This window comes from Dipodomys spectabilis, unplaced genomic scaffold (genome assembly GCF_019054845.1).
Source record: "Dipodomys spectabilis isolate Male_0828 unplaced genomic scaffold, ASM1905484v1 ptg000365l, whole genome shotgun sequence".
NCBI classification, from domain to species: Eukaryota; Metazoa; Chordata; class Mammalia; order Rodentia; family Heteromyidae; genus Dipodomys; species Dipodomys spectabilis.
Window position 1 is genome coordinate 5,965,834 of NW_024871042.1, and position 26,036 is coordinate 5,991,869.

General features: G+C 36.9%; 1 protein-coding gene across 2 annotated transcripts in view; it reads right to left on the minus strand.

Annotated features, from left to right (window-relative positions):
- Positions 1-26,036, minus strand: part of Ralgapa2 (Ral GTPase activating protein catalytic subunit alpha 2) — a 307,510-nt gene that overhangs the window by 243,581 nt on the left and 37,893 nt on the right. For both annotated transcript variants that reach the window (XM_042666417.1, XM_042666416.1), the window contains exons 4-5: positions 11,545-11,602; positions 2,000-2,043 (exon numbers count right to left, since the gene is read on the minus strand). In XM_042666417.1, the coding sequence (XP_042522351.1) occupies positions 2,000-2,043; positions 11,545-11,602 (102 nt within the window). The remainder of the gene's footprint in view (positions 1-1,999; positions 2,044-11,544; positions 11,603-26,036) is intronic.

Here is a 26,036-nt window from a genome sequence, read left to right on the forward strand (position 1 = left end):
ATGTTCTTGAAAATAAGAATACTTGCAGTTAATTAAGACTGTAAAGACCTGGCTCAGTGAGACAATGGAGCTATCCAGTTTCTCTGCTTTAAGCCTATCATCTATTCTCTTTCACATTTTCACCTTGCTCTGAATAGATGACATCACCTGACAGGAAACATGAATTTTTTTTTATCCCTACACTTAGTTCCAACTTCATCTTATTCCTAGAATTCAAAAATACATATCTCCACTTCTCTGTGCTCCTAAGTGGTTGAAAACATGATTAATAGAAGAACCTAAAGAAACAAATGAGACTGAAAATGTGCCAGATAGAGCTGAAAGACATAGTAAGCTCCAAATGTAGGCAGCTGGATAGGCTTCCTTTTGCCTTTCAGTTAAGTGAAGATGGCACTGATTCCTCTAAAGCAAGTACTGCAAACTGAACATGATGCTCTGCAGGAAATAAAAGCCCACAGGATACAGACATATATACCAGCATGTGCTCATATATGTATGTGTGCGTCTGAATGTATGTGTAGCTGTAGCCTCACTAACTCCCAACAGAATCAAAACATACCAAGATAAACATCCTAGCTGGTGACAGTGCTACCTCATTAACTGGTGGAGTGCACAGTACACTTCTATACATGCTCCTGTACTCCATCTACACTCTTCACAAATCTATATTCAGTCAAACCTGTCTTCTTCTCAAGCACAGAAAATGAGTGGTAGCATTGGCTATGCATTATTCAACCACCAGATATGAATGATGTGGCTCTCACTATATATAATCATAATATTTAACAAGAGAAAAGGTTGTCTGAAATTCTATCAGAAGACGCCTCCCCTTTGGGCCAATCCTGGGGCTTAAATGCAGGGCCTTACATTCTTGCTTAGCTCAAGGTTGACACTCTACTACTTGAGCCACACCTCCACTTCTGGCTTTTTGAAAGTTAATAGGAGATAAGAGTCTCCTGGATTTGTCTAACCAATTGCCTTCAAATTGCTACCCTCACATCTCAGGTTCCTAAGTAGATAGGATTACAGGCATGAGTCATGGATGTCTGACAAGATCCCATTTTTAATGTTAACTATATTTAAGTTCACTAGATGTAAATAAAACTAGCAATAAAAATAGGTAACAACTTGATAGCTCTTAATGACAAGACTATTCCTTTCAAATAAGAGGGACAGATATGGTAGGAATAGATGGCTTCTATTTTCCAACATGTAAGAGAGTTCACATATCAAGCTTTAAGTGGCTGGTTGTTTTGGCTGATATAAAAACAAAAATGTACTAACTTATTAAAGGCATACACACAACTTAGATACATGTGGATTATCCTCCATAAAATATTCATCCCAGGATGGCTTCATTTGGCTGCTCATGTTTTAGGTCTATTTTCTTCCAGTATCACATGGTCTGTGTCATTACTAAAGTTATATTCATTTTTAATTAAGCCAGTTCTAACCTAAATTACAAGATCCACTGTAAACAAATATTCCAGAATAATGTCCTACCGTTCTTCTCCCCCCTACACAACACAATAGTTTGCAAATTAATTTGGAGATGACTATTATTTTAAGAACCACACAGCTGAGATGGATACCATCAGGCATGTTAGCTCTGAAGCTCAAGAGGAAGTACCCTTCCTTTCACTCTGATAAAACTGGAATAATTGCTACCTTGCCTATGGTCCTTAGCTGTACCTAACAGAAGTACAACTAGAATCCAGAAGTCCAAGCCACTTCCTACTAATACTGTTTAGAATGACTTTTATAAATCATGTCAGAACAAAAACCTATCAAAATTTGTCATGAAATTTTAAAAAAGGATAGTAATTTTAAAAAATTACCCTCCCCACTTTGTGGCACTAATAAGTTTAAGAATATATATTATATAATATTGATATATGATATATAGAGTATTTGTATTTCTTAAACTTATCAATATTATATCTTTTTTAAATGCCATTGAACTTGCATCTAAGTAAGTACATTAAAATAATATAAATACCTTTATAGAATTTCCAGTGTGTAGAAGCTTCTTTAAAGTTGAGCCTGAAAGTTTAAAACAACTAATTAGAAATAGACTATATGAATAAATATTTTTAAAGTATACTGACATAGTATTTAATATACACTATGTGAAAAATGAACTATGTAATTGGTGGGCAGGGATGAGAGGGGAAAACTGGGGGAAAGTGAAGGAAAGGATGATGTTCTAGAATTGAACTCATTAGCTGACTTATGGAATTGTAATGCACTGCTCCTTAATAATAACAATAAAATTATATTTTAAAAAACTATATGTCTCAATATTAAAGATCTATTTTAAGATATCCAATTTAATAACCAAAAATGCACTTATGACAAAAGATAGTTGTTCTAGAAACAAAGGAAAAAGGCTAATCTTTAGAAGCAAAGCAACTGTAACAGAACAAAAGATGTGTTCAAGATGAAAAAAAACAAATCCTGAGTATGTACCTCTTCAAAATTTGTTTAAAAGACTCAAAACAAAAACGATCCAAATGTTCACAACAGATTATCTCTTGTCATACATAATTTTTAAAAAATTGGTGTTGAACTAACGGCCTCTTACTTAATTAAGCTTTTGAGCTCAAAGCTGGTGCTCTACCATTTGAGCCACATTTCCACTTCAAGGATTTTGCTGATTAACTGGAGATACAAGTCTCACAGACTTTTCTACCCTGGCTGGCTATGAAGCTGGATCCTCAGATCTCAGCTTCCTGAGTAGCTAGGATTACAGGCATGAGCCACCAGCACTCAGTTTTATTTTCAATTTTAAAGATTAAAAAAAACCCAATCTTTAAAATTGAAAATAAAGCTGAGTGCTGGTGGCTCATGCCTGTAATCCTAACTACTCAGAAGGCTGAGAGCTGAGGCTTGCAGTTCAAAGCCAGTCCAGGCAGAAAAGTCTGTGAGACTCTTATCTCCAATTAACTGCCAGAAACGCAGAAGTGGCGCTGTGGCTCAAGCAGCAGAGCACTTGCCTTGAGCTGAAGAGCTCAGAGACAGCTCGCAGGCACAGAGTTCAAGCCCCATGACTAACCAAAAAAAGAAGAAGAAGAAGAAAAAAGAAATAGAAAAAGAAAATTGAAAATAAAGTGAAAGTACTGCTTACAAAGCATTTCTCCTTTGCAAATATTCAGAATGGTATTTCCCTGTCTGGACAATGATGAACACATTTATGGGTTTCGACACATCAATAAATACTTTGATAAAGGTCAAGAAGGCAGACTCAAGATTTCAAGATTTATTCACAACTACTATCAACTGAAAAAACACTGATGTAATTTCTCTCTTAGGGGGACAGAAGCATATGACCCAAGTATTAATTTTATAACTGTGGTGACATTCTCAATATGGGCAGAGTATGGCACTCAAATATCATATGTAGACTTAAAATAGGATCTAACTTCCAAAAAAAGGAAGTTTTTTAAAATAGAAATATATTCGAATTCTTAGGCTACAGAACTCTTTCTCTCAATCAAGTTACCTTTAAAGATCAGCTATCCAATTACATTTATTTTACTAATGTATTTCAAAGAGATGTTCCACCATAATATCCAACCAGTGTCAACACTTGATGAGAACCATACCTATGTGGATGTTGGGTATATACAAGACAGGAATTCATTAGGAAGAGCAAAACTATTGAAAGGAAACATTTATTTCATAGCTGCTAAACTGTATCTGTCAAACCTGTCTTTGGGGCCCTAATCTCTTTTATAAGGGGCACTAATTCCCTACTGATTACCATTCCATTGACTCATGTGAATAATTGGATGAATTAAACATGATAAATTAAACTGATTTGATGAGCCCTTCTCTAGGCTTTTACTGCATTTTAAACAAAATATCCTTGAATGACTTACTACTTTTAAAGAGGCAGCAAGAACACAAGCAAAAAGATAAAATGAGGGCTCTGCACAAATTTTAAGGAAAATCAAGAAATACAATAGTCAAGAAAAAATACTGTTTTAAAGTAAGCAGTTTTGAAAAGCAAAAGTAATATTGATAAATAATATTAGAAGTTTAAATATTGGAAATGTGCCAAGCCTGAGATAGAAAACACACATTTTAATGGTTAATCTTTTTAGAGCATTAAAGTAGTTGAAAAATATTGAAAAATTAAAAACTAGATGTATTAACACTCACAAAGACTGGCTTACATACTTTATAATAAAGAATGTGTTATAACTACTTTTCTGGCTTTAGTAAAAGTAAATTTATCAATATTAGCTTCAAAACTCTGTTTGCTTCTCATTTTTGATGGCTGAGAACACAGTTGACACCGTCTTCTTGGTCAGGTGACAACCTTTAAAAGATCTTTTATAGGTATTTTTTGAGCCCAAAAAGAGTGTGTGTGTGTGTGTGTGTGTGTGTGTGTGTGTGTGTGTGTGTGTGTGTGCAGGTGACAACCTTTAAAAGATCTTTTATAGGTATTTTTTGAGCCCAAAAAGAGTGTGTGTGTGTGTGTGTGTGTGTGTGTGTGTGTGTGTGTGTGTGTGTGTGTGTGTGTGTGTGTGTGTGTGTGTGTGTGTGTGTGTCCCTGAGCTTTTTTGCCTAAGGCTAGAGTTCTACCACTTGAGCCACAGCTCCACTTTCAGATTTTTTTGGTAGTTTAGTGGAAATAAGAGTCTCGAGAACTGTACTCATTACCTTACTCATATAGCTGTAACTCCCTTGTACAGCATCTTTACAATAAAATAAAATTTAAAAAAGAAAAGAGTCTCACAGACTTTCCTGTTCAGGCTGGTTTCGAACTGCAATCCTCAGATCTCAGCTTCCTGAGTAGCTAGGATTACATGTATGAGCTACCAGTGCCCAGCCTCAAAATATTTAATATTTCTTAAACATTATAAAATATTGTCTTTGTGCTTGCTTCAGTAGCATATTTACAAAATATATGAAGTCCTTTCTTTTTTATGATTTCTTGGGGGGTACAGGTGTTTGAACTCACAGCTTCTCATTGTGAGGAAGTCCTTTTTAGAAGTAATTTTTTTGTGTTTGTACTCTGGTTCTGGTGCTTGAAGTCTGGGCAACACACTGTCCCTGAGCCACAGCTCCAGTTCCCTTTTTTTTTTTTTTTTGGTAGTTAACTAGGGATAAAACTCTCACAGACTTTTCTCTTTGGGCTAGCTTCAAACCATGATCCACAAACCTCAGCCATCTAAGTAGCTAGAATTACAAGTGTGACCCACCATCACCAGGCAGTACTAATTATTTTTAAGACAGGAAGAATTTGCTAAGAATTTGCTTCCTGCCTAGGTGTGTGTCTAGACCACAATCTGCATATTTTAGAGATGAAGGAATAAACCATCATATGTAGTTTTCTTCAGTTAAGAAATGTCTTGTGGAGTTTTCTGCCCTAACTTGGAACCATGATCCTCCCAATCTTAATCTCCCACATAGCTAGGCTTGAAGACATGTAGTACAGGGCCCAGCTATGCACTGAGAAGGGGTCTTACAAACTTTTCTGCCAGGGTTTGCCTCAAATCTCTGGATCTACTCCTCCCAAATAGCTGAGATTACAGGCATGAGACATTGGTGTCTAGTTCTATCTCTGTTTTGATTTCTTTAAAATGATCTCCATATATCATGGCTCAAACCAAATAACAAGCAATGCAGTATACCACCAGAAAAGGGTAAAGAACATGGCAAGATTCCCTCTGCAATGCTGATTTGCAAAGCATGCTGAAAGTAGGCAGAGGAGCAAGACCGTAGGACTTTCTGGCACTACTAGATTCTACTAAGAACAAAGAAACAGTAGTCCACTGTAGGAATTTTAAATTAACCAAAAAATAGCTCAAAATAGATCAAAGACCTAAATGTGAATTAGAGCTATAAAACTGTTAGAAAAAAAAAGATCCATTTGTGACTGGGGGTTAAGCAAAAGATTACCTAGATATGAGACCAATAATATAAACCATAAAAGACAAATGGTAAGTCTGATTTTTTAAATTAAAAACTAGACTCTGTAAATGACACTATAAATTTTAAAATGAGAAGACAAGACAGGGAGAAAGTATTCCCAAGGCATATATCAGATAAAAGCCTTCTACATAGAGTATGTAAAGAACTCTGTAAGTTAAAAATTCAAAAATCAAAACAACACATTTTTAAATGGACAATATATATACCAACAAAGAAGACACAGAGATGACAAGTGAATTAGTCATTGAGATAATCATTACCACTTAAAACAAGAACAAAAGTTAACTGCAACTGTCACACTGCTGATAGAAATATAAAATGGTAAAACAGTCAGTTGGGAAAAGAGTCTGGCAGTTAAACATATACTATTAGCCATTCCATTACCAAAGATAGGAATATGCACACATGTATACACAAAAAATTGTACATAAACGTTTATAATAGCTTTATGTGTAATAGACAAATTCCAAAAACCCAAAGGCAGATCAGTGGTAGATGGGTAAACAAATTATAGTATAAGACCATACTACTAAGAAATGAAGAGAAATCAACACAGATGAATCTTAAAATAATTATACTGAATGAAAGATACCAAACAATGTATGAGTCAATTTATATATAATGCTAGAAAAATGCAAGTGAGTAAATGACAAAATCAGATCAGTGGTTCCCTTGGAACTGTAGGGTGAAGTGGGGAAGGGTAAGAGAAAGATTACCAAAGCAAATGAGGAAACTTCAGGTGTGATGCCTATGTTCATTATTGTAACAGTAGTAATGATTTCACAGAAACACACACATCTATGTTAAAATGTATTGAATGTACATTTAAATATATTCACCTTATTGTACCCCCCCCCCGCACCCTATAAAACTGTTGTAAAAAAAATAGAAAAAACAGAACAGGTAGCCTGAAAGTAACTGAGTAAAAGATCAAGAGGATGAAAGTTGTGGTCAGACAGAGATCAGCATGATCATAAGAGTCAGGAAGGCCGGACATGGTGGCTCATGCCTATAATACTAGCTACTCAGAAAGCCAAGATCTGAGGATCGCAGTTCAAAGCCAGCCCAGGCAGGAAAGACCATGAGATTCTAATCTCCAATAAACCTCCAGAAAACCAGAAATGGTGCTGTGGCTCAAGTGGTAGAGCGCTAGCCCTCAGCTAAAGAGCTGAAGGCCAGGGCCCAGGCCCAAAGTTCACTAACAAAAAAAAAAAAGAATCATGAAGCCACTAGAAGATGGGATGGGATGTTGAACAAGCTGCTGGGTAACTTGGCATGAAGGAGAAAGACTAGTAGAGAACATGGTCCTGAAAAAGGCAGAAAAAAAGAAAAAGGAAGTGATAGCAAGCTGGCAAAGTCCGAGGAGGGAAGTGTGGGTGGTTGATAATGTCTAGAATTTGCACTGGAAGAAAAAAGACCCTTTCATTCACACATCCCTGTAGGAGACAGAGGAGCTTCAGAGCAAAGCCACATTTCAGATGGCCAAGGACTTGAAGGAGGCAAGGCAACAGGGCCATTGCAAAACCAAGTGAGTTAGCTCTCACACTCCCAGGGGTGTAAGTTCCAGTTATTGCTTCCCCAAAACAGAGGCACACAAGGAACTGGGTTTAGCTCGGCCTGGTTGTGAGGAATTCTGAGGAAGTCCTAGGATTAAATGCACAGAAAAACCCTGTCCATCAAAGACTATGTGAATGTACAGGCTGACTGCAAGAGAACCAAGGAAGACCATCGCATTCTTCCTTAGAAGAGAGTTCAATGGGCCACAGGAACTTCAAGAATTTAGGCTGGTAAGAGGTTGTGCTCACATCTCAGGCCATATTGGGCCAGGTTGTCCCAGGCATACAGCCAAGGATACTATTGAAAAGTCAAAACAAATTTCAATTTAATTAGGCATTTGGTTTCTGTATTACAATGAAATCTAGTTGAGTAAACTAGATTTAATAACAACTTACAAATAAACTATTGAATATAAGTGAATTTTCCACTAACTGAGCCCCAACTCTCTTTAAACCCAATGATTATCTATTTTAACATTTTTGCCATTAAACATTTCCAATACAAAATATATTCTTTCATTCAACAAATATTGAATTCAGTCACAGCAGTGTAACCTGGACCAGACAAAATCCGCTCTGTAGATGTTCACTAACACTAAACTCTCTCAAATCAAGCAGCCACATAGCTGTAGCCCTACATTGATGAGACACGGGCACATGAAGGAGTACTATGACACACTCTTGAATCAAATGTCCTGTTTTAATGCCAATGCTATTCTTTGGCATCTCATCCCTCATCAGTTCTCATTATTGCCCAAAGATAAGGTACCAAGCGCCCACTTTACCCACTATTATTTACTGGCCTAAAAATTACTACAGGATAAGCTTGATGAACAATTTTTGCATTTATAATCAGCAAAGAAAACTGCCAAATAGCAAACATGTCAACAGATATTTGCTATTCCCTAGTTGTAGGAGACAGAGGAGCTTCAGAGCAAAGCCATGTTTCAGATGGCCAAGGACTTGAAGGAGGCAAGGCAACAGGGCCATTGCAAAACCAAGTGAGTTAGCTCTCACACTCCCAGGGGTATAAGTTCCAGTATTGCTTCCCCAAAACAGAGGCACACAGGGAACTGGATTTAGCTCGGCCTGGCTGTGAGGAATTCTGAGGAAGTCCTAGGATTAAATGCACAGAAAAACCCTGTCCATCAAAGAATGTGTGAATGTACAGGCTGACTGCAAGAGAACCAAGGAAGACCATCACACTCTTCCTTAGATGAGAGAGTTCAGCGGGCCACAGGTACTTCAAGAAATAAGGCTCGTTAAAAGTTACCTCTGTTGAAACCTTGAATGACAAACAGGAACAGTATTAACAAATCCAAATAAACCAGAGAAAATGCAACAAAACTTATAAAACAAATCTATGTAACAATAAGCCCACAACCTCTTAGGAACATCATCAAAATCCAAAGGCTGTGAAAACAAGTTTTTTGTGTGTAGGTACAAAGTGGACAGGATGTAATCTGAACTATGCTGATTACACCTGACTAAAGCTGTTTGGACTTAGTTCACTGAGGGTGAGTATTCACTGCCTAATCCTGTAGAGGTGTCACATACAGAAATTAAAATTGTGATGATGTTCTAAGTTGCTTGTTTCATTCATATCAATAAACATTCTGATTATCTAAACTCAAAAAAAATCTCTGATTCTCAAGTATACCTAGCTGAAGATCAGGTGGACCCATATCCACCCAATTTGATTGATAATATAAAAATACACTTATGTACAAGATCATACTTAACTCAGGCATCAAGTATATAAACGTAAAGATGATTTTCTTTATATGCCAATGTCCATACTTTAGCATCCTGAAATATGATTTTGTCGATCACTTTAACAGACAGCCTTGTTCCATATACCAGGTAAGCAACTGCTGCTATGATGACTTGGGAGACTAATACTTTGAAATCCCAATTGAAGAGTCTGAGGCCGCATCACTCTTAAGAAGGTGCTACTAAAGTCAGTAAAAAACAAAATAAACAAACAAAAAACTACTTACGCTAGCAATTTAATCAGTTCTAGTGGTATTGGGTAGAATTAAAGAAATGCCACATACTGCTTACTAAATGTGTAAAGTTTCACAATACAAATATAAATTAGTTTTCACAAAATTCTAATAAATCTATTCATGCTGAGGGAAGCCCACTAATCTTCACACATTCTAAAGAGCTATCTAAAGAAAATGAGTATGGTTTTCATACAAATTACATAAACAAAATTAGAGAAGGATTATACTTGGCACAGACAACAAATACTACATGTAGTTATTTCTCATTGCTGTCTCTTCCTACTGTACCATAGAACATCACAAATCCCCATGATGTCTCTTTATATTGTACTTTGCATTTAAATTTTTATTTTTACATTAAACACATACACTCAAAGCCTCAATTAAGCAGAAATGCTATGGTCAATTCTCTAAGATTTAAAAAACTTTCTTTACTTAAAAGATTTAAAGGTAAATAACAAGCGCACATCTCTTAGCAACAATTTCAAAATCCAAAGGCTGTGAAAACTGAGGCTTTTTTGTGTAGTTCCACAGTGGATAGGACCTGATGTGAACTATGCTGGGCAACTCTAAGACACATTCTCTTTTTTTTTTTTTCTTCCAGTCTTGGGGCTTGAACTCTGGGCCTGAGCACTGTTCCTGGGCTCCTTTTGCTCAAGTGTGCCAAAAGTGGCACTCTGTCACTTGAGCCACAGTACTACTTCCAGTTTTTGTTGTTGTTGTTTTGTTTTTTTTCTGTGATTAGTTGGAGATAAGAATCTCAAGGACTTTAGTGCTTGGACTGGCTTCAAACTGTGATCCTCAGATCTCAGCCTCCTGAGTAGCTAGGATACAAGTGTGTGCCACCGGAACCCAGCTGTAAGACACATTCTTAAAGTAATGATGTATTTACCCAGTGCTATAGATATAACCTATATAAGTTTTACTTTCTTTAAATTTGTAACATAAACTAAATAATTCAGTTTCTGTGAGAGTTAGCTACATATTTTATAAAAATAATCCTCAATTAAATTTAGGATAAAATTTGGGACATCTACTCATCCTGTTATATTCTTGCAGGTTCTGTAACTATACATATTGATCTCCAACAAAGAAAGTTCTACTCATCTTCCAAGACTCAGATGGGAGTCACCTCTCTTGAAGTCTCCTTAAGTCTTTTGAATAAAATTATTCAACTTTTCTTCTTTGTTCCTATTACACTTCTTTAATAGCATCAATTGTTTTTCTCATCTACCCACACACTTGGTCATATGCCCGCACAAAGCAAGGGTGGTGAGATATTCTTTGTTTTTGTACCAGAACTTAGTGCCAAATGTCTCTCCTTCAATAAACATTTGAATGAATGATTAAACAGAGTTAGATTCCAATATAAGGTTCACTCTCTCTTCCAATATGACCATCTGGTAAGGAAGAACAATTGTAGAAAATGAGACTCTTGTACATCAGAAGGACTGAAGCAGACACTCTTTAAAACAAAAGGCAGAATCCACAATCACTACCCTGGAATGACTCTAACTGGACTGTGTACATTTAATTACAACAATATGGTATTAGCTGTTAAGAGCTGGACAGGAAGGTCAGATGTGATAACTTGCATTATTTCAAACTTTTTCTTACTACCACATCCTAAGGTATTCAAATAGTAATTCTGAGTCAATGATAGTGGCTTAAAGAACAAAATGCTTCTGTAAGCAATAATGTAAAATTATTTAAGAAATACTCTAGATCAGTATTTCTCTAACTACTACGCTCAATAATGATGTCCAAAATCCTGCATCTATAACTAAAGTTTCCAAGAAAAGGCTGATGCTGTTATCCTATGACCTACACTTTAAATTGTACTTTTAGAACAAGATAAAATACATATTTTCCCAGGTCAGATTGCTCAGGTCAGATTTGTCTTGGTTTTAGTTATTAGTATTTCTTATTAAACAATCCTGACTATATTATTTACAGAACACATTATTAAAAACTCAACTAGAAGAAAATCAAATTGCTTTAAAAGAAGAAAACTCACAGTTTTCAATTGTTCTTACCTATACTCTGGTAATGCCATCGAAAGAAAATTCGTTCAGGTAGAAACTGTAGTATTTTCTATAAAATAAAAAAAGTGAGATATAAGAACATAAATAAAATTACACATTTTCAAGATAGGCCCATATTACTTGTAGTATATATATATATATATATATATATATATATATGTTTCCAAAAAGAAAAAGAAAACTACTTATAAGCACTATACTTTAGCTGTATTCCTATGAAATGGTTTCTTCTATTTGCCCCTGGTAAATGTCCTTCCTTGAACATTTGCTTTAATTCCTTCCAATAATTAGTATATGTCTAGGATAATTTTATCAGATGAGCAGAAAAGCTCAAAAGCTATATACATATGACCATATAAGATAATGCACAACTTAAAATTAATTTCTTTTTAAGGGTTGACTAGTAGTCTATTGCCTATCTATATTTTCTTTATTCATCTATTCATAAATACTTGGGTTGATTTCATATTTTGGCTATGGTGAAATATGTTGCAATTAAGATGACAGTTCAGATATCTCTTCAACATATTGATTTAAACTCTTTGGATTATCTGACATTTTTAGTTGTAGTTTTCTGTGGAACCTTCATATTGTTCTGCATAATGGTTTTACTATTTATATTCACAACAGCATATTAGAGTTCACTTCTCTCTGTCCTAGCCAACACTTTTGTCTTTTTGATAATACAATTCTCAGCAAGTATGAAATGACACCTCATTACAGTTTTACATTGCATCTCTCTGAGGATTAGTAATGTTGCACTTTTTTTCAGTGTTCTTATATTTTCCAAGATATGTTTTATGTCCTAAAAGATCTATCTTGGAGAAAGTTCCACAGGCTGCTGAAAAAGTTTTATATTCTGATATGCATATTGTGAAGTGCAGTTGATACAGGGATACTTTAATCCCACATTATGTCAGTCGTATTTAAATTGTTGTGTGATCTGCTGAGTATTTTACTGCCCATAATTTTATGAAGATGTCTCATAAAAAGCAAATGGTGCTAGGTACCAGTGGCTCATACCTGTAATTCTAGCTACTTGCAGTTCAAAGCAGGAAAGTCTATGAGACTCTTATCTCCAATTAGCCACCAAAAAGATGAAGTAGAACTTTGGCTTAAGTGATAGAGCACTAGCCTTAAGCAAAAAAAAAAAAAAAAAAAAAAATATATATATATATATATATATATATATCTATATATCAGGGTCAGTGCCAGTTCAAGCCCCAGGTCCAGCACACATGTACGTACGTACACACACACACACACACACACACACACACACACACACACACACACACACACACACACACACACACAGCCTAAGGAACAACATGAAAATGGCTGTTTAACTTAAATGCTAAATTTTTTATAATGTGTTGAAAAATGTTATGTCTTTAACAGAAGTTGAGTTGCATTATGGGAAAAAAATGAATCAAGCATCATGAAATAACAACTAGTGTGGTAAGCAGCATTACTGTTTATAGCAGCAATACTTGTGAAAATAATGTAACCTGCCTCATGAAGTTATAGATGCTCAGACTTACTTTATAGTATAGGTAAATTTGATTAATTCTAGAGTACTAAACTCTATGCCCCCTGAGCACAGTTCATTTTCAATAGTGTCTTCTTGGAATCATAGACCCATGGATATCAAGGGTCTACTGTAGTTGACTGAGAAGTAAATGCCTAGGAAAGAGTTGAGAAGGAAGCAGGAGACTTCTCAGCTTCTGCCATCTAAGAAGCTCTAAGACAAAGATTAGGAGTGCTGTACAAGTAGAAATGGAAGGTTCTCCTACTCTGGCCTTGCTCAGCTGGAAGCTTAGGGCTATAATAAGAAAAGTGTGAAAGTACTAACAGCTGAATGCCATCAACTGATGCCACTCCTTTAGCTGGGCTACAAATGTTTTTTTTGGGTCCGGTCATGGGGCCTGAACTCTGGGCCTGGGCGCTGTCCCTCAGCTCTTCAGCTCAAGGCTAGCACTCTACCACTTGAGCTTATGTGGTGCTGAGGAATTGAACCCAGGGCCTCAGGCTTGCAAGGCAAGCGCTCTACCACTGAGCCACCTTCCCAGCCCTACAAATGCTTTTTTGAACAGAAAGCTAGGCAGAACAAGTTACTGTGTGCCATAGTAATCTTCAAACTACTAATTAGGTTTTTCTTACCATGTTACAAGACTGAAGCTAGCCACCGGTGGCTCACACCTATAATCCTAGCTACCCAGGAAGCTGAGATCTGAGGATCACAGTTAGAAGTCAGTCTGAGCAGGAAAGTCTGTGATTAACCAAAGTCTCCAACTAACCACCAAAAATCTACTAGTGATACTATAACTCAATGGCAGAGTGCTAACCTTGAGCGAAAAAGCTTAGGGACAGTGCCCAGACTCTAAGATTAAGCCCTAGCATGACACTCGCTCCCCCCTCCCCCTTCTCTCTCTCTCTCTCTCTCTCTCTCTCTCTCTCCCCCTCTCTCTCTCTCTCCTCTCTCTCTAACTCCTTCCCCCTCTCTTCCTCTCCCTCCCTTTCTCTCTCGCACACAGCTGAAGCACTAAGAAAAGTATAGTCCATTTCAGGGACATAGACTCTCTGCTGGCTTTGTTTCTAATCAGCTAGTTGTTACATCATGTAGATAGAAGCCTGGTCCTTCTGAGGTCTTCCTACAGTTTTTCTGCTTCCTTCCCTTTTGTTCACTCACTTAAACAAATGGCCCAGCAGGGACATTATGTCCTACTTTCATATATATTCTCCTTTAAGAGGACCTGGCACCCCAACTACATTGCAAGGTCACTATCTGATAACATCTTGCCAAGCAGGTGCTGAGTAAATGAAAGATTCAGGATATATCTTATCTTGACAGATGTTTGACAGCCTCACTGTTTTTCAGTCTTCTAATTTAGTCAGAGACCCAACCTGACCCTGAATCATGCTTTTCAGCTTTCTCAAACACATACTGTTGTTCCTGACTTAGTTTTCTTTTTGTTAGTATGAAACAAAGAAAAGTAGCAAGACATAAATACAGATGCTTAGATGCTGCCAGTCTACCACAAAAGTAGTCTTCAACTTATTCTAAGTTCAGGATTATTGTCATCACTACACTTAGATAAAAGCTTTCAGATTTATAAGGTGGATGTACTTCAAAACACTCCAAAATAAAACTCAATAAGGTTTGGATACAAAACATCATGCCTCATGTCTGAGCTACTAAAAATATTCCTAAAAGGATAGACTCTTATACAACAATTCAGAGGATGAAATAATAATTATATGGATACTTCTTTTTGTACCCAAATACTGCAACAGCCATTTTTTATACATTAATTCTATGAGGTCAATAAAAATAAAGCCAAAGACAGTTATCTATATCTAAATGCTAAGCCTTTTTCCTCAGAAATCCCAGATGAAGCCTACCTCTATAAGGCAAATACAATCTGGCATTTCTTCTACCACAGCTGATAGTCTAAGCTATACTGCTGTGAATGCCACATAAGCTATTGACATCTTGTTTGTAGTTTCACTGGAGAATAAAATTAAAAAAAAATCAAGAAAGTCACACAGTGTGAATAAATATTACTTTTCTGAAAAACACATGGCTCTATTTAATGCTCAGTGCTCAGCTACATCTATATGGTAATCCATTATAGCACACTCGAAATCGAAATTAGGTATTACTACTGATCAGCACATCAGGGAATCTGTCATTCTTTTAACTGATTATCCATAACTCTCTTTTCTTCACAACCTACTGCATGACCAGGAATAATGTAAAACATAAGCTGGAGTTTATACAAGATGCTATGGTATACTTTAAAATTGTGGGTCTTTATTTAATTTGTTTGGGACTTTTTCCAAATTATTACCAGATGATTGGAACATACCCTGTGGATTCACAATTGATTTCAATCCCATGTAGAAAGTAGGATAGTGAAAAATGAGGGAAATATCACATACTTATGTTACATGACCTACTAAACAATAACCAACTAAACTTGTTTGATCTAAAAGTAGACAGGATGGAAATCATCCCTTCCCCTAATTACATGCATGGTTCAGTAGTGCTAGGTAAAAAAAAAAAAAAATGATACTCAGGGATAAAATAGGAAGTTCAGTTCAAAAGCAGACAAGTCTTAATTACTTGACCTTTAGAGTAATAAATGTCCAGAAAACTTAGGAGGCAAATCGGTGATTCAGTTTAGAGAAACTATTGTATGAATACCTGAACTTCAACTATAGTCTGGCTTCGGAAGGACTCATGGGCATGGGAGCTCAATGGCATATTTGTCTCCACACAGATATAGTTCTTTTGCTGTCATGTGGCCTCTTACCTCTTACGAAAAGTAAAATTGACTCTAATGTATCAAGAAGAAAATGAATAACCCTAAGATAACTTTGAAAATAAAACCACTATGAAAAAACTAACATTTTTAAACCTAGACATAAAATACAAGATAGCTAAAGGAAATGTAGAAATGAAAGGAACTATTATTAACCATATTTATGGATAACAAATTGTCATTAAGGATTCTAAAGAAATATAAATAATAAAAAAGGATATATTCTTAGCATGAAAGTACTGCTTTTCTTTTTAAACTAGCAATCCTTCCTAGTACAGTATACTACTTAATCACTAGTTATGATTTTATAAGTAAGGAAAGCACAGCACCAATTTGTCATATCCCTGTTGGTCTTTAGCACAAACTTAAACATCACTTTCAAGGAGAAGCCTGACTTAACTAGACTCTTCATCCACTCCTCTATACTTGGTGCTAGATTCCTTGAGAGAAAATACACTTTCTTACTATCTGATATCCCCAACATCAAAAGCATTGCCCAGTATATCATGTTCCATAATAACCACTACATGTCCCAATAGGGAAAAGAGTGAGGGAAAATAACTACAAAAATAAGATTTTAAAAAACTTTGATTTCAGTTCACATGTACAAAGACTGGTCATATTTAAGGAAAGTAGACCTACCTTAAAATAGTGGAAACCTGGTGAGGAGGCACTTAACAAGACAGAAATGTCTCCAAACATAATAATACATCTAATCACTGAAGAGGCAATGATTTAATTGGCTAGTAATTTTTTTTAATTTTTCTAAAAACTAGGCTTAAAATGAAAAGCAGAGATGTCAAAAGGAACTATGGAATGTAATTTTCAAAGAGAGGACATGAATTTCTCCCTCCTGTACTTTTGAAATCAATCAATATTGTATTATTGGAAAGCCTGATTAGGCAATGGAGATCTAGAAAGGGCAAGGGTCCCATCTACAAGCTCAGATGATGCTACAGAGGGCCACGAGTATCTGTAGAATGACCTGCAATATCCCTGTCCCATGAAAGTGGAAGATATCTAGAATGGTAATTCAGCAAAGGAAACAATGCCTGCTCTACAACAGATTTACTGAAAAGACTACAGAATTTCTGATCCATGGTTTTTTTTACAAGACTCAAGATAACACTGAATGACAGCTTAAAAGAGTGAAGAATTTAATTACGCATCTAAATAGATGTGTAATTAAATAACATTCTGACATCAGAAAATCATTACATGGAGATGAAAAACATGGAAAGTACAATTTAGGTAGTCTGTTGCAGATGCCCCCATACACCATTACACTGGGATACTACACGTTGCAATAAACCAATAAAGTTAAAAAAGGACAGAGAAGAATATGTAGACATAACATGCTTGAAGTTGCAGAGTCAGTAAATAATTAAAAGTAACATATAAACTTATCAAAAGTGTAGGATATTCATACTATACTAAAGCTGACCTCAGTCTTTCCCTCTGCCACAAGTTGCTGAGTACAATGAGGTCAACTGATCATTGTGGATAGACAAGTCAGTAGAAGAAGCATCAGGGCACGTAGACATATGAAGATAACAGAAGTCCCAAAGCAGACTTCACGCCTACATAACTGCATAGTTCATGATAAACATTGCTAGAGGATACACTAGCTGTCTTAAGACGCAAACAAAATTTAAAGTTTTGAGGAGGTAAAAAAGTGCAGCCAGTTTTATTTATATATGTATATATACATATATATGAATATATATACATATAACATATATATACACACGCCTCTCTTTCTCAATATACCATGTGACTTACATAATTCACTTTCCTGAAAATATAGAAATTAATCAAAATCTCATCACAAGGATCTGAGTATATAAATATTATATCAGTAAGCTGTATTTACATAACTGAAATTAATATGGTAGTTATAAAAATGCAACAAATTCCCAAAACAATTAACATAAGGGAAACAGAATTTTAAAAATACCATATAAAACAGTCTGGGTATAAAATACCTAAAAGTAGCGAGAATGGCAAATAAAAAAGATACATAGAGTAAAAGTATGGGACTATAAATAGTACTCTATTCTTTATATTCTTGATATAGATTGCCAAAATAAATGATTTAGATAGTATTTTGTTAAAGATAACTAGTGAAAAGAAATAAAACTGAAAGTATATCTTTCAAATTATAAGGCATATTCTACACAGCAAAAGTAAGTGACCTCTATCCCCCCAAAAAAGTTAAAAGCAAAAAATATTAATCATCTCATAAAATAGTAATGAGTACAAGCAGGCCAAATTTCCATTGCAAAGACCAAATCCAAAAGTAGAACTGGCTTCCAAACACAGAAAACCTGTTAATACAGAAAATGATGGATGAGGCATACATGCACATACATCTGCAACAAAGCAACAGAATAAATGGGTTTATTCAAAGAACATTTGCTTTAGTTCTCCTCATTTATTTAATTCACAAACAAATACTCTTATGAGGTGCCCATTCTGTGCCAGGTACTATGTGAAAAACTAGAGAAAGAGATATCAAAGACAGTGATTTTTGGAAGAAAATCAACAATGTCACTACACGCCAGGAAGTAAGGACAGAACATCTTTGAACTGAATCACAAAAGATACAAAAGGCAAAACTTCCAGAGAAGGGTACCTTAGGCAGATTAAACAGCAGAGAACAGAAGGGAAGGGGAAAAAAAGAAAGAAAAGTCCCTGCTGCTGATCAGGAGACCTTGGAGAGGTTGCCAATGAGGACAGAAGTAAGATAAGTGACAAGGGATGCAAAGGAGGCAAAGGAAAGATTAGAAAAGGCAGAATTTGATCATTGTCCTAAAGGCAGTGGAAAAACCAGAATTACATTACACTGACAACATTCAAGGTAGGTGAAGGATACAGAAAAATCAATAGATCACAACCAGGAGACATTCCAGTAGGTAGAGCTCTGAACAAAGGTTGAGGTGGCATGCAGAAAGGGCACATGCACAGGTGCAGAACAAAAGGCTACTGAGGCTGAACAAACTAGAAAGACAAGCAAATGAGAAGACATTTTTACTAGGTACTAAATGCAAAATTTGTAGCATTTTATTATGTACTGAAATTGTCATATTCAGAAACTGGGAAGCATAGGCAGTTGATAAGTTCCAAGAGGTTATGTATTCAATTTGCTTCAGATAATATGAAGGCTTAAATCTCTCTTTAAAAAAAGGAAACTGCACTAAATGGTTCACTTTTAATGAGAGAACATCCTGCAAACTTCACCAATAGTGGGCACTGCCCTAAAGAAAGATCAGATTCATGAGAAGTTTTCTTCTCATACTAGATGTCACCTAAGAAGTTTCAGTCACAGACACATTTGCCATTCTGTTCTTCATTTCCTATAAACTTCTACTTTCTGGTTAAAAACTAGCTTTCACCTGGGTTCCAGTACCTCACAACTGTAATCCTAGCTATTCAGGAGGGTGAGATCTGAGGATCATGGTTCAAAACCAGCCAGGGTAAGAAAGTCTGTAAGATTCTTATCTCCTGAAGTTCAAGCTCCAGGACCAGCACAGACAAAAAGAAAAGTAGCTTCAATCTTAGGATTTTGGTATTAGCATAACTTATTTGACTGTCTTTTCTGTCCCTTTTTCTTTCCAAAAAGAAAATAAATTCACTTCCGAAGAGTTACTGTATGTGATAAAAGAAATAACAATGCCTCAGTGAGATGCCACAACTTCATTTCCACCTTTCTGGAAACAGAGAGTTAATACCTGCTTTGACATAACCAGAAAGCATGACAGACAAGCATGTCAGTTTGGGACTGTCAAGTTCGTGCAGTGAATGCCCCAGGTTTGACACATCAGTTGGTGCATGAAAGAAAAAAAGGCTTCAAATCAGGTTCTTTTCCTTCAGACCTGTTCCGTGTCACTAGCAGGTCAAACACTAGGTGTCACTCTGTAACAGCTACTACACTAGCATCCAACAAAACAAATGCTATAAAATTTACAAGATAACAAGTATTTGTTGTCTCTCGTAAATGCATATTTTTGTTTAAAAAGCCAACTTAACACAAAGTGTACTGAGGTATTGATTTTATTCAGCTTAAAAGAAAGAAAAGCTCTTTTTTTTTTTTTTACTGTGAAAATACTGTACAGAGGGGTTACAATTACATGGGCAAGATAATGAGTACATTTCTTTTTTTTTTTTTTTTTTGGTCCAGTCGTGGGGCCTGAACTCTGGGCCTGGGCACTGTCCCTCAGCTCTTCAGCTCAAGGCTAGTGCTCTACCACTTGAGCCACAGCACCACTTCTGGCTTTTTTCTTTTTGCTTATGTGGTGCTGAGGAATCGAACCCAGGGCCTTGAGCATGCAAGGCAAGCGCTCTACCACTGAGCCACCTTCCCAGCCCAATGAGTACATTTCTTATCAAGCATTGTAGCCTCCTCCTTTGTTTCCCCTTCCCATCCCTTCCCATCCTCTTCTGCCATTCTAACAATAAATACAGCATGTTCAAGTGTTATTGTGAATATCCCATATATATACTCTTGATGTAGTTTCTACCATCTGCCCTTACAGGACTCTTGGGAGCATTTCCAGAGGACCTTCTCTGGATGGTATCAGTTACCAACAAAGCAAGTGACACCCTATGTGACAGGGGCCAGGATGCCAGGAAATGCAGGGCACCTGTGCAGTCACAGATAATCACAAGAATGTAATTTCAAACTTCCACATACATCTTGTCTCCAGTTTCCCTTCCCCCAAGGTAAACTAAGTAATTTAGTATATCCTGTTGGGACAATACCAAGTTTCTTACCTTCAAGTCTCCATGTATACAGAACACTGCATTATTAGCATTAAATATTTAAGTTGGGGAGTTAACCTCTGTTGAAAATGGCTTTATTCACCTCATACACATGTTCTAATTCAAATTAGTAACATGTCAATGTACAATAAGTTGTCTCTTAATGAGCCTAGATGCTTATACTGTTTCTACCTTTCAGTTTGTGGAGATCATAAACATTTACAACCAAAAGCAGACACCAAAGTAACCTTCTGGTTATTCTATGGTACTATATGGAAATAAATGAGCCAGTAAGCCAGGCATGGCAGCATATGCCTGTAATCCTAATTACTTGGGAGGTGCAAAGACAAGAATCACTTTTTCAAAATCAAGCTGAGTTTGTGCTGTGCCCGTAATTCCAGCTACTGAAGAGGTGAAAGTAGGAAGATCACAGGTCAGACTAGCCAGGGCAAAAGCACAAGATCTCACATGAAAATAAAACACTAAAAAACAGGGATTGTGGCCTAGTGCTCTACCACTTTGATCCATAGCATCACTTCCATTTTTCTGGGGGTTAACTGGAGATAAGAGTCTCTCTCACTGACTTTCCTGTGCTGGCTGGCTTCAAGTGGGATCCTCAGATCTCAACCTCCTAAATAGCTGGGATTACAGATGTGAGCCACTGGCACCCAACATCTGTGAGATTCTTATTTCCAATTAACTCAAAAAAAAAAAAAAGAAGAAGAACAAGTGGAGCTATGGTAGTAGAGCATTCACTAGCCTTGAGCAAAATTTAGGGACAGTGCCCACGCCCTGAGTTTCAAGCCTCAGGACAGCTCCCCTCCCTGCCAAAAAAAAAAAAAAAAAGTTCTCTAGAATTTGTATTGATATTACTCAGCTGCAATCAGTCATTTAAAAGTATGACAGCAACATAGAAGATGCAATCAAAATCAGACTAATTTTTGAAAAAATAAAAGACATCCAGTGAGGCACCTAAATTTCTAAATTTGAAGACCTTAAAGAACTTAAAAGTCCAAGAATTTGAAAATATGCTTTTTCTTTTCATTTTATGGAAATAAGGAGTTCTAATAGCTTGAGAAGTATGTAGAAGGAAGTCCTTTGCCTTTATATGAGAAGGAGGAAGTAATGAAAATGATACATGCACATTAGACAGAAGTAATGACAGTCAAGCAAAGAAAAAAAAGAGGCAGGTGCTGTGGCTCATGCCAGGTAATACTACCCACTCTAGAGGCTGAGCTCCACAAGATGGCAGATGTAGCCATCCCAGTAGGAAAGTTCAAAAGACTTCATCTCCAAAATAATCTGCAACAAATTAGTCTGAAGGCACGGTCCAAATGGTAGCACACCAGCCAAGCAAGCAAGCTGAGCAAGGCCCTAAGTTCAAATCCAAGTACCAGTAAAAAATTGGAGGGAAAGAAGGAGGAAGGAAGGAAGGGAGGGAGGGAGGGAGGGAGGGAGGAAGGAAGGAAGGAAGGAAGGAAGGAAGGAAGGAAGGAAGGAAGGAAGGAAGGAAGGAAGGAAGGAAGGAAGGGAGGGAGGGAGGGAAGAAGGGAGGAAGGGAGGGAGGGAGGGAGGAAGGAAGAAAGGGAGGGAGGAAGGAAGGAAAGAAAAGGTTTTAACCCAATAATGACAGATTACTCCATTGGAAGGATTTTGAGAATTCAAGAGACTTTAATCCAACAATAAATATCAACAAGTAAAACTCACTGTGGAGGATAATAAAGGATTGTAAGTAATGGTTGTAATGCTCAGGAACTTTGTGGTCTAATTAAGAAGCTAAGACTTAGACATATTAAAGGATAACAAAGAACATTCAAATGGTAACACATTATAGCATTATTATGTAAGCTCACAAGAATAAGCACCTCTTGAGATACTTGCCAGAAGAAATTAGTGAGGTTGAACAGAACCTGAAAGAACATGCCAGATGAGAGCAAAAGGCAGTTCCTGGAAAGAGAGTTGTATAAACTAAGAGACTCAAATGAAACCATACAAAAAGAAGTTCAAGCCAAGTGCCAGTGGCTCATACCTATTATTCTAGTTACAGAGGAGGCTGAGATCTGAGGACTGCACTCAAAGTTACACAATGCAATGTGAAAGAAAGCTATGCTGAGAGGCAGAGGAATCTGAAAGTCAGGACAGCCTGGCCCAGTTTACAGATTATAAAGGGTTCAGGTTCTAGGAATGATAATGACAAGATAAAAATGGTTTAATCTTGTGGCTAATTTGGATAAACTGGAATAAGGAATCTAGAAAGCAAATGTTCTGTTTACTTATGATTTCTAACAGTGATGTCTGCAAAAAGCACCATTCCAATGCTAGACCATATGTAGGTTTTAGAATTTAGTCTCTTAGTCTGTGTATTTTAATCAGATGTGAGAGATAGATAATTCCTGTTAACAAATTCTAGATGTCTTCTTAATCATGTATGTAATACTCCAAATCATTCTATTTCTCTCCTGAGAGGAGATGGCATTCAACATGGTACACAGCTTTGTTTTTTGGTTTCTGTTTTTATTTTTTATTTTTATTTATTTTTTTTGTCAATTGTGGGGCTTGAACTCTGGGCCTGGGCACTCTCCTTGTGCTCTTCAGCTCAAGGCGAGCGCTCTACCACTTGAGCCACAGCACCACTTCCAGTTTCCTAGGTTTATTGAAGATAAGAGTCTCACGGAGTTTCCTGCCCAAGCTGGCTTTGAACTCTGATCCTCAGATCTCAGCCTCCTGAGTGGCTAGGATTACAGATGTGAGCCACCAGTGCCCAGCAAGCTTTGTATTTTTTGTATTCAGCACTTTTGACTTCACTCACCTGGAAAGGACTTACAGAGTTAGCTAACTCCTAGAGACAGTGCTTAAGAGCCCAGTTTTGATTCAAAAACCAATCCCAAATCCATAATCCCAAATACCTTCTTTAATGGTCTCTTGTATCTGGGACACTATTCTCCTGCCCAATCACCCAACGGATAATGGAAAACAAGGGCCACTCCTATGGCCCAGAGTCTGGTGAAATTATTCAAACTATCCAGTCTAATAAACTAAATCCTGCTGAACTTGCTTACCTTGCCTTGCCCATTCTTCTTGGGGGGAAAAATAATGGCAATAAAGGCAACAAAGACTCCTGTCTGTCGGTCTATCTGTCTCTCTGCCTGCTGATTTTACCTTGGTGTTTCCTTGTGTGGCCCCATGTGATACATCATGCCTCCTATTTTTAAGCAAATCTGAGCATAACTTCTTCCTTCATAACAATCACTTCCATGTACATAATGATTACAACAAATTCTAGGTATAATTAAAATCATCTCTCTGGCTGGGTGTGGTGACTCACATATATAATCCAAGTGTTTTCAGAGACAGATCAGGAGGATCACAGTTTGAGGCCAGCGTGGGTAACCGTTTACAATTCCTATCTCAATAAATAAAAAGGTTGGACTTTGTGGTGCAGACATCATCTCAGCTATTTTAGAGGCACAAATAAGAGGATCTCATCCAGGCCAACTGAGCATATATACAAAACTCTATCTAAAAAATAATGAAAGAAAAGTTGCCTACTAGAACACCTCCCTGACAAGTACAAGGCCTTGAGTCTCCCAGTACCTAGGGAGAAGAGAGAACCTTTCAAGAACTGATCCAAAAAGTTCTCAAAGCCAGGTGGATTATTTGACCTTTAAGTCCAGTTACCAGGAGGCTTACAGTTCTATATAACTATCCTCTCTCCTAGGCAAATAACTATCTCAAAGGCACAACCAAAATGACAGTTCTGTAAAAGGCATTCAGAATTTTCTGTCAAAATTCAAGTTCTAATCTGTTTATTCTTTTTTATTAATTAATTAATTGATTATTTTTATTAACTTTAAGTTGCTTGCTCTTAACAGTTCACAGAAACGTTTTTTTGTTTTTTTTTGGCCAGTTGTGGGACTGCACTCTGGGCCTGGGCTCTGTCCCTCAGCTTTTCAGCTCAAGGCTAGCACTCTACCACTTGAGCCACAGCACCACTTCCAGCTTTATCTGCTGAGGATGGTGCTGAGGGATCGGACCCAGGGCCTCATGCATGCAAGGCAAGCACTCTACCACTGAGCCACCTTCCCAGCCTATTAAGTTCATTCTTATCAGTAGACTCTTACCTTATAATGGATACATAGCATATTAACATATGATTCATAAGAATAGAAGGCTGTCTATCCTGCTTCACTGCTGTATCTACAGCATCCAGACCTGTGCCTGACATTCAATATATATACAGTACATATATCTGAAGAATGGGCACAGATTGATACAGAGTATCAGTACAGAGTCTGAAAGGCAAGACAATATCCAGGCTCCTAAACTATATGTAGCTTGGCAGAGTATTAAAAATATGAGTCAGGGAGGGAAGGGATAGTGGGAGAAAAACAAAGAAGTGGGTAACAATGTTTCACAAGAAATATACTCATTACCTTACTCACCTAACTGTAATCACTCTGTACATTATCTTTACAATAAGAATAATTATTTTAAAAAAGAATATGAAGTCTAGCCAGTTGCTTGAGATTCATTCCTGTAATCCTAGCTACTCAGAGGGATGAGATCTGGGGATCGAGTTCAAAGCCAGACATGCAGGAAAGTCTGAGAGACTCTTATCTTCAATCAACCACAAAAGCCCAAACGTGGAGCTATGGCTCAAGTGATAGAACGCTAGGCTTGAGCACAAAAGCTCAGGGACAGTACCCAGGCCCATAATTCAAGCCCCAGGATTAGAAAAAAAAGAAAAAGAAAGGATAAAAAAAGAATATGAGATCTAGAATCGGAACAAAACTTATTTCCTTACTCTACCATTTGCTAAACATGCAGCTTTACACAGGTCACCTAACTTCTCAAAACCTCCAATCTTTCCTCTATGAAAACTGAGAAAACAAGCCAGGCATGGGTGGCTCATGCCTGTTATCCTAGCTACTCAGGAACTTGAGATCTGAGAATTTCAGTTCAAAACCAGACCGGGCAGGAAAAATCCATGTGATTGCCAATCAACCACCAAAAACGTGAAAATGCTCAAGTGTTAGAGCACTAGCTTTGAGCATAAAAGCTGAGGGTCAGCACCCAAGCCCTGAGTTCAGGCCCTAAGACTGGCACCAAAAAATAAAAATAAAAAAGATTGAGAAAACAGAACCTACTTCAGAAGGAAAATATTAAACAAGATATCCCCTGTAAAACATTTATATTCTAGTTAAAATAGAAAAATAAATTCATGTTTTGGGGTCCTATATCATTATATTCATACCTCCATTTTAAATGAACAGCAATGACAGATGAAATGTCTGTGTGTGTGAGAGAGAGAGACAGAGACAGAGAGAAACAGAGACAAAGACAGAAACAGAGACAGAGACAGAGACAGAGACAGAGAAGTGCTGGTACTGGAGC